The sequence below is a fragment of the Spinacia oleracea genome, chromosome 5, assembly GCF_020520425.1.
Source record: "Spinacia oleracea cultivar Varoflay chromosome 5, BTI_SOV_V1, whole genome shotgun sequence".
In the NCBI taxonomy this organism is placed as follows: domain Eukaryota; kingdom Viridiplantae; phylum Streptophyta; class Magnoliopsida; order Caryophyllales; family Amaranthaceae; genus Spinacia; species Spinacia oleracea.
In genome coordinates, this window is record NC_079491.1 from 100,062,284 (window position 1) to 100,076,268 (window position 13,985).

The 13,985-nt window shown below is 36.0% G+C and overlaps 2 protein-coding genes and 1 long non-coding RNA gene across 4 annotated transcripts; 1 reads left to right on the plus strand and 2 right to left on the minus strand.

Moving 5' to 3' along the window:
* Positions 1-3,511: 3,511 nt before the first annotated feature.
* On the minus strand, positions 3,512-7,760 carry LOC110793813 (uncharacterized). The gene is made up of 12 exons (XM_021998725.2): positions 7,551-7,760; positions 6,774-6,993; positions 6,475-6,675; positions 6,278-6,348; positions 6,037-6,196; positions 5,239-5,835; positions 4,765-5,145; positions 4,608-4,683; positions 4,458-4,521; positions 4,190-4,325; positions 3,990-4,103; positions 3,512-3,905 (listed from the first exon to the last, which is right to left on the minus strand). Exons 1-12 carry the CDS (start codon positions 7,658-7,660, stop codon positions 3,840-3,842), a joined length of 2,196 nt encoding a protein of 731 aa, XP_021854417.2. The 5' UTR covers positions 7,661-7,760; the 3' UTR covers positions 3,512-3,839.
* A 112-nt stretch (positions 7,761-7,872) lies between these two features.
* On the plus strand, positions 7,873-9,190 carry LOC130460749 (uncharacterized). The gene is made up of 2 exons (XR_008920865.1): positions 7,873-8,624; positions 8,731-9,190. It is a non-coding gene; the product is annotated as an uncharacterized lncRNA (long non-coding RNA).
* A 196-nt stretch (positions 9,191-9,386) lies between these two features.
* Positions 9,387-11,901, minus strand: LOC110793818 (thioredoxin-like 4, chloroplastic). 2 transcript variants are annotated; one of them, XM_021998745.2, is made up of 4 exons: positions 11,744-11,901; positions 10,657-11,277; positions 10,456-10,509; positions 9,387-9,856 (listed from the first exon to the last, which is right to left on the minus strand). In XM_021998745.2, the coding sequence occupies exons 2-4, from the start codon at positions 11,128-11,130 to the stop codon at positions 9,719-9,721; spliced, it is 666 nt and encodes a 221-aa protein (XP_021854437.1). In that variant the 5' UTR covers positions 11,131-11,277; positions 11,744-11,901; the 3' UTR covers positions 9,387-9,718. The 2 variants fall into 2 exon arrangements, with proteins under 2 accessions (XP_021854437.1, XP_056684258.1); XM_056828280.1 differs by having other exon boundaries at positions 10,657-10,932; positions 11,744-11,887.
* Between the last annotated feature and the right edge of the window lie 2,084 nt (positions 11,902-13,985).

The window sequence follows — 13,985 nt, forward strand, 5'->3', positions numbered from 1 at the left end:
TCGTCTAACTGCGCACAATGCTTACGAGAGACCAACGAGGCTTGGAACGCCTGCACATGTAGATGTCACAACAATCAGCGACACACGACCGTCATGCGCGCAACACAAACGCCACACGACGAATTAACGCACGACGACCGGTTAATGACGCAAAAACGTAAAACAAACTTACCCTTAAGCTCAGCTTAGCAACATCCGATGCAACAACCACCTGTGTCGCCTCGCGATAGCGCCGGTACGTCGGGGGCAGTATCAAACAATCCGCGTACGGCCAGACAACAACAGTGTCACCGTCGGCCAAGAAGTTTGGGGACGAGAGATGCTGATATTCTCGACAGGACTTTTCACCTCAACTGCACACTTCTTGGTCGACGCAGCAGGGGCCTTGCTAAGGGAAACATCATACGACGACGCCTTGAACGGCCTCGGAGGCGACGACGATGCTATAGGATTAAAACCTTCGCCACCAATAATGACAAGCGTCTCAGGCGACACGCCTATCTTAGAGTGGCGAGGGACAATAGACAGACTTTGCCCACCAGATGCAACGGAATACCTCAGCCTCTTCCTCGCACGTTCCATCATCTCACTCTGAGACATCCTAGCCAAAGGCTTGGACGGCAAAGTATGCTCTGCATAAACCATATATCACGTCTCACATACACTAACCAAAAAACCAGAACACGACATAAACAAAAACACAAAACCATACCTGAAGTATCAGCCATTTCACCCTCTAAATTCACCTTAGCCTCGTCATACGACGAATTCGCAACAACTTCCTCAAGCAAATCCAACCTCTTTCGTTGACGAGCCAAACGATCCGACTCTTCTTCCACCTCTTCCTCGTCAACGTCTCCCACTTGCTAACCTTCCAAGCGACCCGCGTTGCGACGAAATGACCTGTCATCAACAGAATACCCCAAAAACTTCACAGTTTGTCATAGGAATCTGAGTTTAAACCCGCCAACGACGCGTTGATAACTGCAAAACAACACCAAGTAAGGCGACGTTCAGTAAAACAGCAAAACCCGAACAAAAAAACAATATTACCTTTCGTCGTCCACCCTTCAACCAGAAAACTATCCGACTCTCCCAACGAGTCCTTATTCACAAAAACGAAACGACTCTGCCAGCCCCTGTCGTTTACACCAAGACCAACACCCAAATTGCTCATCCCTTTCTTCGTACCCAACGTATACCGATTGCATTCTTTCATCTTCAGATCATAAGTGTACATCAGGTCGGCCAAGTTGAACGGCCTTCTCCAATCTGAGGTAACCCTTTGCACAACGAAAAAAATTCTCCAGATCTGAGGCATCGACTGACCAGGACTCAAATTGAGTACCTCGATAAAGGATCTAGCCAACGGTGTGAAAGGAAAACTCAACCCAATCACAAACGGGTACTCATAAAATACCACATATATACCCTTCAGGACAATGAAAGGCATTGTCCTTAGGGCCGAGAATTACAACCTCCGCCGACGGCGGCAAACCTGCAAGCTTGATAAACACTTCCGGGTTCTCAACCGTAGAGTAAAACGGGTTGTTCAAGCTAACCCGACTAGACCCGGCCTCATCTTTCTCCTTAACCGCTACAGACTTGGATCTAACCATTATCTCTAAAAATTCAACGGAAAAACGAAGAAAATTGATCGGAAATTACCTGGGTATTTGTGGAATCAAACAGGGAAACGATTCTACTCCTCTCTTTCTCTTTCTTTCTCTCTCTTGTTTTCAGATCTGAAAGTTTCTCGAAATTTTTCTATGAATATTTATTGCATGCGCTGATATCTATTTATTTGCCTTTAATTTGTAGCGGTTCCCCACGACCGAAGCAGTTAAGCAGTTTTCTTTTGAAATTTAAATTGTTATTTTTTGCCTCGTGAGCCTTCGCAAAATCACAATTGGGGGAAAACTGTTATCCCACTTTTTGTACTAACGACATAACCTTTTTGATGTTCGATAATGTCGTGTCGACCAAGTGTTGTCGTGTCACAGGTTGCGACGTGTCGGGTGAACAGGTCGGACGTGGCAGCAGACGACGGTGTACAAGCGACAAGCGATAAGCAGCGAGAGATTAAAAGAAATAGGTTAAGTTTAAAGCCCAAGGCCCAAGATCCAGAGCGCCGTCAACTATTTATAACTGGTCAAAAGAATATCCAAAGATCTCGTAGATAGTTGGAGATAAGCAAGAGACGTGGGGGCAAACGGAACTAACTAACCCCTAATTCCGCGGGATCTTCTCAACTAATCGAGCCGTTGGATTCAAACTATATAAACAAGAGCCGACGGCCTTCAAGATACACGTTAACTCAAGCATTCTAGCAATATCAAAGCATTATACGCTCTCTAGCCATTGGCAAACAATCATTGTATTCGTTTACTTATTCGCAAAGCACTTTTATTTATTTAGTTTCTTAGGATTACATAGTGGATTGGTAGCCTCATAGCTACCCGCGGTTTTTCTCCCTATTCTTGGGTTTTCCGAGTCAATATCTCCTTGTGTCGTCTCTCTTTTTATCGCTTTCCGCATTTGTTTACTTAGTTAGTGTCGACTCAAGCCAAGTGTCGCCCCTAGACGAAATTTGGCATAAACACTAGTTTACCCGATTGATGGAGTTAAGAAATGAAAAATGTTTACGGGGGTTCATTTTCTGAAAAAAGTTTTTGATTAATCGTTTTTTGTATGTAAATTATATGATTGGGTTGTAATAAGATTATTGACGTTATATTTCGATTGATTTCGCCGGAAAATGACCCAGGCGTAAATGAAAGGGAACATGTAAGTTTAAGGTGGTAATTTACAAATCTGAAAATTTGAGGTTGTAATCGGTAAAGAGCCAACTTTAATTGGTTTTATTTGACAAATGTCTATTTTAATAAAATCAACTAACTCTCCTAAACTACGTGCCGTTCAAACGTAACTCATATTAAAATATGGAGGGAGTAACATTTATCGCGGATACGGGGTGGTACAATCCATTTTTCTGGGTCGGGCATGTTTTGAACACCCTCAATTGCAACAAGTTTCAATTACAGTTTTATTTTTATTGGTCCAAGAACTTATTGGGTATTTTTTTTTTTTTTGAGGGAAACTTATTGGGTACTTGAAAAAACCTAATCTGTCCGTTTCTTTTTGTTCTTTACGTTTGACTTTTTATACGTTTATTAACGACTAATTAATGTGCATTGAGATTCCTCTATTTATTTTATTTAATCAAGGCAAATTACGTTTATTTATAATGTTTTCACTTTTATCAAAATTCTGATATTGGAAAAATGAGAAAAAATTAATGTCCCATTGGAAAAGTGTGAAAGATTAAATGATCCAATGAATTTAATTGGTTAAAATAATCATTAGACACAAATTTTGATAAAATATTAAAGCATTTATGTGATAATATAAAAGAAAATATAAATAACATTTTGAGACACCAAAAAAAAAAACGGAGGAAGTATTTTTTTTTATCGAGTACACGGAACTTGAATCAGATAAAAATGTCCTATTCATAGAACAAGTTAAGATCATTAATAAATACTCCGTAATAATTGAAGCCCAAACTACAAGACGATCCAAGCCAAAGCATACTCCGTACATTAGAACATTTATTCAGCAGTCAATCGAAGCAACTACACAGTGTTTAGTGTTATCTACTGAAATTGATCCTGAATCCACCAAAGGACGTGTTAAACTATAATGTGAAAAGGCCTAAGCTTCTCCGCGTGTTAAACACTGGTCGTAGTTTGGCTATAGTGATTAGTGAGCCATTAGGCTCAGGAATTCATTTAAATTGCTAATTACATCAACTTGTTAGATGGTTTAGTACCATAAAACTAATCATTCCATGCAGCATCCACCATCTTACCCATAAAACTATACCTGTCAGCAGCTTCATCAATCTGCAATAAATATGAATTAGTGTACGTTTTATGTAATTAATTTTCATTCAATTAATTTACGTGCAATTTGATGCCATTAATTACCTCCTTTTGTATTGGACGCCCACATCCATGACCAGCCTTGCATTCAATCCGCCCTACTATTGGATTTATCTGCGGACTCCTTGTCACGCTTGTACAAAGTGTATATTGCATAGTCTGCATTATTAACAACAAATTATCATTACATTCACAAACTAATTAAGGATACAAGTACTAGCTAGTAAGCATTCATATATACTTACTGCTAGCAACTTAAGCGAGTGCAATGGTACAACGCGGTCATCATGATCAGCCGTCAGTAACATGGTTGCCGGATACTGTATGTATCGCCCACAACAGTTTTCCCATGGCCTTCTAACATTATGAAGCGGTGAATATCTGAACCATATTCATTTCCAGCTAAACAATGTCAACAAGTTTCTAGCTGATTTGCAATTTCATAATCTTAAATCAATCCATTTCTACCTAGTTATTACAGTAATGAAATTAAGATGATTAAAAATGACTCACTTAATTATCGAATTAAAATCTTCCTCTTTATCTGAACAACCAAAATCCGCAGTCCAAGCATGGCCTATAAACATGGAACATATATTCATCTCCATAAACATAAGATAATTTTAAAGAAATCAAGTGTATTGACTATTGACAACAACTTACCGATAGTAAATTTGTGAAATCTAAGCATGTCCATGACACCAACATGAGCCAAAGCACACCCGAAAAGATCTGGCCTCTACCTCATTCATATTCCAAAAAAAAACAGTTATTAATTACTCCCAATTTACAAGTAATAGTATTTTGTAAAACTGAGTACCTGATTTATGCAAGCACCAATTAGTAGACCGCCATTGCTTCTACCTTCGATGCACAGTTTTGAAGGCTGTGTATAATCATTTGAGATAAGAAACTCAGCAGCAGCTACAAAATCATCAAAGCAATTCTGTTTTCTTTCTAAGGTTCCTTCTCTATGCCATTCTTCGCCATACTCCCCACCACCACGAATATTTGCCAGGCAGAATATGACACCCAAGTGTTTCAGAAGAATTGTACGAATTACACTAAAACCCGGTGTTAGACTAACGTTAAATCCACCATAAGCATATAGTAAACATGGATTTGATTTATCCAAAACTATATCTTTTCTAGCCACTATGAACATTGGTATCTTTGTGCCATCTTTGCTGGGTGCGAAAACCTGAAATACAGTTGCAGACAGACAATTCACTGACATGATGATGACCAACCGACCAACCATATCATCAGGACATAATAAACATTTAAAACTTACCTGATCAATCTTAAAGTCAGAGTGATCAAAATTAGGAACAGAAATTTCTCGGAATATCTTCATTTCTGGAATATCTGTTGCTAAGTCACAATGGTATGTTATGTTGAAGGTTAGGAAGCTAGTAAATGATACAAACACCGTACTGTCATTTCTCCTTGCACTAATTCTAACAGTGCCAATGTCTATGGGTAAATGATGTAGAAAAGCCCCTGTCTGAAGATCCCTGATCTCGAGTACATGCTTCACGTCTCTCAAGTAACATACAATAAGTTTGTTTTGATTAGCAACCTCAGCTGATACTAGTACATCCTTTTCAGATTCTGAGAGTACGTCAGTCCAAACATTCGGTTGTTTTAGATCAACGCGTACAAGCTTGCATCTTGGAGCATTCTTGTTTGTTTGGAAGGTAAACACTCTATCATCATTGGTAACATAGTGATAGAGTGCATCTAACTCATCAACAAGTTTTGTAAATGGAAGCAAGCCATTTGCATCTTGGGTACTTCTAAGGTCATCATTTGCAGGTTGGGAAGAAAGATTCAGATAATAGAGTTTGTTCACTTCCTCACAGTTTTCCTCAATTTGCAGAAGAAGATACTGCAAAGGTACAACAAAATTAGCTTACAAACCAATATCACAAGCATAGAAACTCGGAGGAAACATCTTCGAACATATTAACATATGCAGAAATCACAGAACAAACCTAGGAAACATTTCTATATCAGAAACACCTTACTATGGAGTAATATTTTCACAGGCACATAAAGTTGAGTTACAGTAGTTGTAAGTTTTTGTTACCTTTCCATCGTCAGTTACACGAGGGTAAAATCTGTATCTAGGATGTTCAGGATCCTTCCAGCATAGAATATCTTCAGACTGGTCCGTACCAAGAACATGGTAATATAGTTCATGATTCAGATTAATTTTCGTTTCAGTGCCACAATCTGCACCATCTCCTCTGTAGAAAATCAAGTTATATAGCATCAGAAACTAACTTTGTCCTTTTATCTAATGCTTGTGCTTGAAATAAATAGCTTACTTTGGGGCAGGATATCGGCTGTAGAAAAAGCCTTTGTTATCATGAGTCCAGGCAACACCACTGAACTTGACCTGTCAAGTATAACATGAAGAAATATAACTCGGATCAGTAACATAACTTGAATTATATTTGTTTGTTTCTTGTTATGAAATTTGAGTTTTCTTGAACATGTTACATGTAAGTAGCTAAATACTAACCCATCTTATAGTGTCTGACAGGGTAGTTTGGTCCGCGACACTCATCACTTTGAGGGTAATCCAATCACTTCCACTAATGCTTAGGCCATATGCCAAGTATTTAGCATCCTCGCTCACTACACAAATGTGGAGAGACACGGTTCCATCCTCGCTAAGAACATTTGGATCGAGCAGCACTCTTGGTTCGCCATCCAAACTATCCTGTTTTAATCAGTTAGGATTAATTGGAGTTAGGACACATGAAAAGATGCATCAAGTCATAATATATATATAATTGTTAAGAAGGAGATCGAGGAAACCTGAACATAGAGCACATCTTGGGGCTGAAGACCTTTGTTATGGAAGTAGAAGTATTTGTCACCACGTTTGAAAGGCACTTGAAACCTTTCAAACTCGAAAACCTCGTTTAACCTTTCCTTGATCTTCTCTCTTGTTTCACAGCTTTTAAGCAGAGATTCAGTCACTTCCACTTGATTCTTCACAAATTCTTTAGTCTCTTCTGAATCCGGATCTTCCAACCTATATTATAATATACGTACTAGTTGTTAAACCAAGCATATATACTTGTTAAATAGGGACGGAAAAGTTAATCTATATTATAATATAGTAAGTTCCTTAACATTTTTGCCAGTCAACATGTACGAAAATACAGAAGGGGGTAATAGATTTGTTAAACATGATACTAATCATGCAACTGATCATCCGTGTCAGACCTTTGAATAACATACTGGTAAAGTTTGATAAGCTAATACTTGTGTATATATTCTCACCTAAATAAAAGTCAACCTTGTTATTGGTTGACCACGGCATAATGTTTTTCAACTTCGTAATCTTCCTAACAAATTAAATAAATAACTGTTTCATCTTTAAATTAATAACTAACTTTGTTGAACTACAGATGAAATTAGATATCTTAAACATTCAATTAAAAAAAACATTGGCATTGAGACTTAGAGTTCACTACAAATTAGTATATTGAACATTGATTTTTCCAAGCATATATTATTCAAAATACAAACATATATTGTTCACTACGTAATAAGTTTTTATTATAAAGGAAAAGGATGCATACATACCATCTGTAAGGATCAGAAACAGGGAGACCATGGTAGTAATCTATAACACATTCATCACGTCGTGCTTTCGGATACCTCAATGGTACATCTATGGTAGATAAAGACCCCATTTCTTGCTGCTTATTATAATTTATATGTAACTCAGAAATTGTCTTTGATGGAATGTGAATTTACTATAGTTTTGCATCCCTTAAAAATAGCTAAAAAAAAAAAAGGAGAAGATAGAATAATAATATAGGATGTCGCCAGAATGAGTTAATATAGTTATGAGGAAACTTGGAGTATTAGTTAGGCAACTTTGTTTGAATAAAACTTTAAGATGTTGTAATAATGTTATAAATATGTCAAGATTTGATTCAAGGAATATTCCTAGTTATAGTCCTTATAGAGGAAAAAGAAGTTGTTTTGTGGTTAAGTCATTTGGGAACATTAAATAATGGTGAAAGGATGTTGTCATTTCATCGTAAGACTGTTGCCATTTTTATTGGTAAATACACCTTTCAATTACCCTTTATGGAGTACTCCGTATATATTACTCAATACTCAACGTCTTTCTAGGTAATTATAAACTTTTCTTTATCCCTTAAATTCTTTGAAGAGATCCGATTCCATCTAGGGTGTGTGTTGTGCACGTACTAAACCAGGAACATCCTAGAGGATACTCTCGTTCGTGTGTATGAAATAATTTGTGAATTTCTTTTCTAGATTGTGCTTTTTCTAACTTTACTTTTCATTATTATGAAAGTGTGATCGCCTAGCAATCGGGTTAGGTTCTTCTCCTATGTATGGGATGGTATGGCATACTAGATTATGAGAGGGAGGAGGAAACTATAACTCTATAAGGGTGAGGTCGACCCGATCTATGTTTTCCTCCTCCCTCTTGTAATCCAACCTTAATTTCTATTGCCGGAGAGAATCCTTTCCCTGATCATGGAACTGCTAGCTTATGTTGCCGTGGAGAAGTATATGAACAAGGAACTTGAAATAGACGCAATGCAGCAAAAGGAGACAACATTTTCTATTTTAGCTTCATGTTCATGTCCTTCTCCACGGCAATAAGCATGCATGCCAGAGGTAATTTGATCTTAATAATTGGTTAAACAGGAGTATTTTAGTATATTCAAACATAGACCATGTAATAATTTTCATAACAATTCTCATATTTTCTGCTTATATATAGGATTCAAATGGTTCCATGTTAGTGATTAACAGGACAAGAGGAGAGCTCAGAACATCGGTTGCAATAGCGCTAATGTCAATAGGGCCTCAGATCAGCAGATTAATACTAGTATGTTAGAACAATTTGTTCACTAAAGGTGAGAAACCGAAGAACAGGAATCTTGCCCTGGATTATCAGCTTCAACTTCAAGGAAATGTACTGTTCTGAAAGATGTCTCCTTGGACTTGTTCTAGTCTTTCTTTATTCCGGCCTTACGGCCTACCAAATGAAGTTCTACACACACGAAGAACAGATGAATCTTACCTTGTTTTTCCTTATAATAATTTAAGTCTAGTATATATCGCCTTTTTTCCTATATCTTTGATAGAATTCATGTATCTTTTTACTATAAATTTGTATCTCGTCAAATTGCAAGCTATACTCAAACACTTGTCAAACGAGTATTATGATCAATACTAAACCTTTTAAACAAAGTTGAGTCTATCTGAACCTAACAGGCTCGCGCCAAGCCCAAGGGCTCCACAAGCAAGCTAGGCTCGGTTACTGTGGCACTTCAAACAGCTAGTGTTCCTTGCTGTTTTTTAAAGGGTGGAAATACAAATAAATGAAATTTAAGAAATCAGAACATGCTTGAAAATTTCTGGACAAGGGGGAAGTAAATTATTCAATCACCAGTAAAAACATTAACCCAACAATGTCTCTCACCAGTTGATGGCATAAGAGATTTTGATTTACAGAAATTCATCCCCGAAGAATGATTGTACAAATTATTATTAGTTAGGGAAGGGGAGTCCAAGACATCTTCCCTGACAAAGACTGCTGAGTTGGTAACTGATACAGTCAATCACCCCGGCCCAGACCGACCGTTGGCTGAAGTAAACTTCATATTAAAGACTTATGTAATTAAGGACATCTAGTCATCATGAATTACCAATTATGTGTATAGACAGAAATACAAGTATATATATATAACAGTTTGTTTAAGGAACTAGTTTGTACTCTCTTGAGGTGCAGGAGATGACATTGACGAATACTTATAGATTGCCTCTGTGACTCTTTCTTTGTCTCTGGTTGGAAATGCTTCTAGCAGAACCCCGTTTTTGTAGAAGTGGAATAGAGGAACTGTCTGCATTACAAAACACCCATTCTATAGCTATAAGCGTCAAGTTTTCAGATGCAATAGGCTAGGTGTACGTGTATGACTTGTTCTTTTCTCCTTATAGAATTACTACATAAGTTTCAGGTGAAATAAACTTCAGATAAAAACCAATTATTTCCAAAAAGGCTACCCAACTTCTATTGAAACTCAATGTTACCCACATGTGAGTTGTCCCACATAGGCAAAGAGAAGAGAAAATAATAACTTATAAGCCTGAGTAGTTACTCCCACTATAGCCAATTGGTTTTAATGTGGAACCTCTGTTGGGATTATAAGTGCAACGAACTCTCTTTTTCTGTATTAGATTGCTCAGACCCATTCATATTGATATGGTATATTCTATGAAATTTAACATGGTATCAGAGCTTATGTTTGTTCCACTATTGCCAATTTACAGGTGCAGGCAGTCCCACCAGATAAACCGAGATCGAGACAACAATATGCTTTCTACTAACTCTATGAGCTCGACTAAACCTATTTCCTCAGCGATTTGACTGAGATACATGCATGATAAAACTGAAAAGATAGAAAGTAATGCAGAAAGTATAAGGATCCAGATATTTCACCTTGATTCTAAGTCGATCAGCAACCTCTGATTGCTCATCATATTCATCAATAACCTGCAACACATGACATAATAGAGACTGAAATAGTCAAATCAAATGCTAAAAATCTCCTTTGACAGGAGCCAATAACAGGAAGATAAACCAAGAAAAGTAAATGAGGAAAATGCAAGACCAAAGGAAAAATAGTGGATGAGTTCTCACATTATGCTTTAAGAATATGACAGGAACGTCATCACTACCAGAAGCTTTGCAGAGTTTCGAAAACCCTTTCTCGATGTATTTGCAGCTGCCACAAGAAGTACGGTAAAAGTCTACTACAACTAAAGTATTCTTCTTCTTGGCCTTCTCTAAAATTCTCGAGAATTCTTCATCAGTCTTGAATTCTCTCACACATTCAACAGGGCACAGCCCTTCTTCTTCATCTTCTTCATCAAGTACATCATCTTGATTTTCATATGCGACAGACTTCAGAGAATGCTGCTTAACACTCGAGCCATTAATCATCGAAACCACACCAACAAACCCATTAAAAATTGCAGGATTTCTCGGCCTCAATACAAGCATTGAGGAAGTTCTGAAATCCAATTGCTCATTGTAGTAGTTCCTCAAATGAATTGGTGATTTATATGTACAACAATTGTAACATCGACCCAATGTAGATCCCACTATTGTCATGATCCAATCCAACAATATGCTAATAATAAGTTGGTAATATTGTTGATATTCTTATGATAGCATAACAAAAAAAAAAAGCACGAAACCGGGCTAATATTCAAACGACAGCTCGATTCATTTTTCGAAAATATAGTCTTCAACAATGATCTGCAAAATGGTACCATTCATTCTGTGCATCAGATAACAGGAAAATATACCCCATACTTCCGTAGTAAAATTAGAAAATAAGGTATTTTTTTGTCAAATTTAACAAATAAGGTACTAGCAAATTACAAAATCGTAACCAGTTTCATACTGGCCAATTATTTAATTACTTGTATGATCTAAATCATCAATGGATTCCTAAAATTCAGAAATGATAAGATGGTAAGTAAAATTAGAAATCTTTGCAAAAATGCAAACATAGCTTAATTTCTTGAGAAATGGGCAGTTCTTCTCCCTTTTTTTTAATTGGACTGAAAAAAAAAACCATAATTTAGATCATAATTAAAACCCTTAATCTTGTACAAATGGTGATTAATAACTTAATAAGATAATACAAATTACTAAGAAACTAATCTAAATACAAATTAATGAAATTGAATTTAAAAATAATAAAAGGGAAAATGAAAACCTGAAACATTTGGGTGTGGCGCAGAGAGGAGGCTTGGTTTACAATGGTGTTTCCCGCGCACGAGATAGAGTTTGTACTTTGTAACGAGTGATCAGAATATCAGTATCGCCTTATCCATTTCTCATTTTCTCTCCCCTATATTTTAGAGGTTGTCTACATCGCTGGTGACCAGCGAAATAAGCACCCCATACCCACTTTAAAAAATAAAAAAAATTGAAAACATGACCCACCTTCGAATAAATGTGTAAAAGTGTTGTGAACTTGTTATATACTGTCATTTCTAATATAAATATTGTCATTGTTGTATATATACTGTCATTGTTGTATTAAAATACTGTCACAATCACCCAAAAAAAGGAAATTATGTATACAACTGTAATGAAATATAAAAAGTAAAGAGACCATTTAAATGAATGGATAAAAGTGTTGCATATTAAATGAATGGGTAAAAGTATGTATACAAGTGTTATATAAGTTTTGTCATCGTTTGCATAAATACTGTCATTGTTGTATTAAAATACTGTCATTGTTGTACTAATTACTGTCATTTTTGCTCATATGTAGTACTTTGTTTGACTTTTCAACTCATGAGATGAAATTACCATTTTACCCCGGGTATGGAGTAATTGTGCCGCTGGTTACCAGCGATGTAGCCTCCCTCCTATATTTTATTCTTAACTGTTCTCTATGGCAAACCTAATGTCCCACCAATTCTACCTCTTTGTAGAAACAAAGGTACATTCTATTAACCATATTTGATCTGAACTTATCTGAACTTATCCCAACTTATTGAAACTTATCTGAATTTATTGGAGCTTATTGAATTTTATCGGAAATAATAAATAATAAATAATAAATAATAAATAATAAATAATAAATAATAAATGATAAGTAATAAGAAATAAGTAATGAGCAACGAGCAATGAGTAATAATAATTAATAAGTAATAATAATTAATAAGTAATAAGTAATAAATAATAAATACTCCCTCCGTCCCAAAATTATAGTCATGTTTTTAAATGGGACGTCCCAAAATTATAGTCATGTTTCTAATTTTGTCCATTAAGGTCTCCACTTTCCCATGTACTATATAAATTAAAACTGCATTGAAAACCCCACTCATGTACTATATTCCATTTGTCCATGTACGAAGTATTATATTATCTTTTCCATGTACTTTATTCCACTTTTTCATGCACAAATGATTTGTACTTTATTCCACTTTTCCATGTACTATATTCCATTTTTCTTAAAATCCGTATTTTTGGTCAACGGAACTATAATTATGAGACGAAGGGAGTAATAAATAATAAATAATAATAAAATAATAAATAACAAATAACAAAAAATAAATAATAAATAAATAAATAAATAATAATAAATAATAATAATAAATATATAATAAATAACAAATAATAAATAATCAATAATAAATAATCAATAATCAATAATCAATAATCAATAATCAATAATAAATGACACAATTATTTAGGCACGTTTGCCAACGCACGACTTCTATCGTCAATATCTTCAATTATGGATAAGAAAAAAATTTATAAAAAGTTGATATTTAAAAAATATTTATCGACAAGAATCTAATAAGACCACACACGACTAGGGATGGCAATGGGTAGGATCTGGACCGGATCCTCTAGGATCCAGATCCAGACCCGTTTTTTAGGCAAGGATCCAGATCCTACCCGGATCCGCTGGGTAATTAAATTGAGGATCCAGATCCAGATCCGACGGATCTTAAGGATCCGGGTCCAAAACGGATCCAAACTTATTTTTTCATCAAACGAAACTAATTTTCATTTTAACCTTAAAACATAGTTTAATAAAACTTCAATAACAAAGCTATTTTTCCATACAAGCATTTACTAAAATAAAATTTAACAAATCCAACATAAATAATACTAAAAGTTCAAAAACTTCAATAATACTACAAGTCTTAAGTCTTTACTGTTATATTTTTATATATTTTTTTTATAAAAACGGGTAAACGGATCTGGATCCGGGTAATGACTTAGGACCCGATCCAGATCCGTTTTTAAAACCAAGGATCCATATCCTACCCGGATCCGTCGGGTCCAAAAATTGAGGATCCAGATCCGTTAAAAACGGATCTGGATCCACGGATCCGGGTCGGGTCCATTACCCACTGCCATGTACTCCTAGAGTACATGGAATCTTGTACTCCATGCCATTCATTGGCTGAAATGGCATCTTTAAAGATGCCATC

What these genes read in the sequence shown, in the direction of transcription:
- LOC110793813 (XM_021998725.2), bottom strand. Translation starts at nt 7,660, where the DNA reads ATGGGGTCTTTATCTACCATAGATGTACCATTGAGGTATCCGAAAGCA. An exon ending in ATTTCACAAATTTACTATCG is followed by an intron (nt 4,522 to 4,607) that starts GTAAGTTGTTGT and finishes CCATGTTTATAG; the next exon opens with GCCATGCTTGGACTGCGGAT. An exon ending in ACTCGCTTAAGTTGCTAGCA is followed by an intron (nt 4,104 to 4,189) that starts GTAAGTATATAT and finishes TTAATAATGCAG; the next exon opens with ACTATGCAATATACACTTTG.
- LOC110793818 (XM_021998745.2), bottom strand. Translation starts at nt 11,130, where the DNA reads ATGACAATAGTGGGATCTACATTGGGTCGATGTTACAATTGTTGTACA. An exon ending in TCATATTCTTAAAGCATAAT is followed by an intron (nt 10,510 to 10,656) that starts GTGAGAACTCAT and finishes CATGTGTTGCAG; the next exon opens with GTTATTGATGAATATGATGA. An exon ending in CTGATCGACTTAGAATCAAG is followed by an intron (nt 9,857 to 10,455) that starts GTGAAATATCTG and finishes TTTGTAATGCAG; the next exon opens with ACAGTTCCTCTATTCCACTT.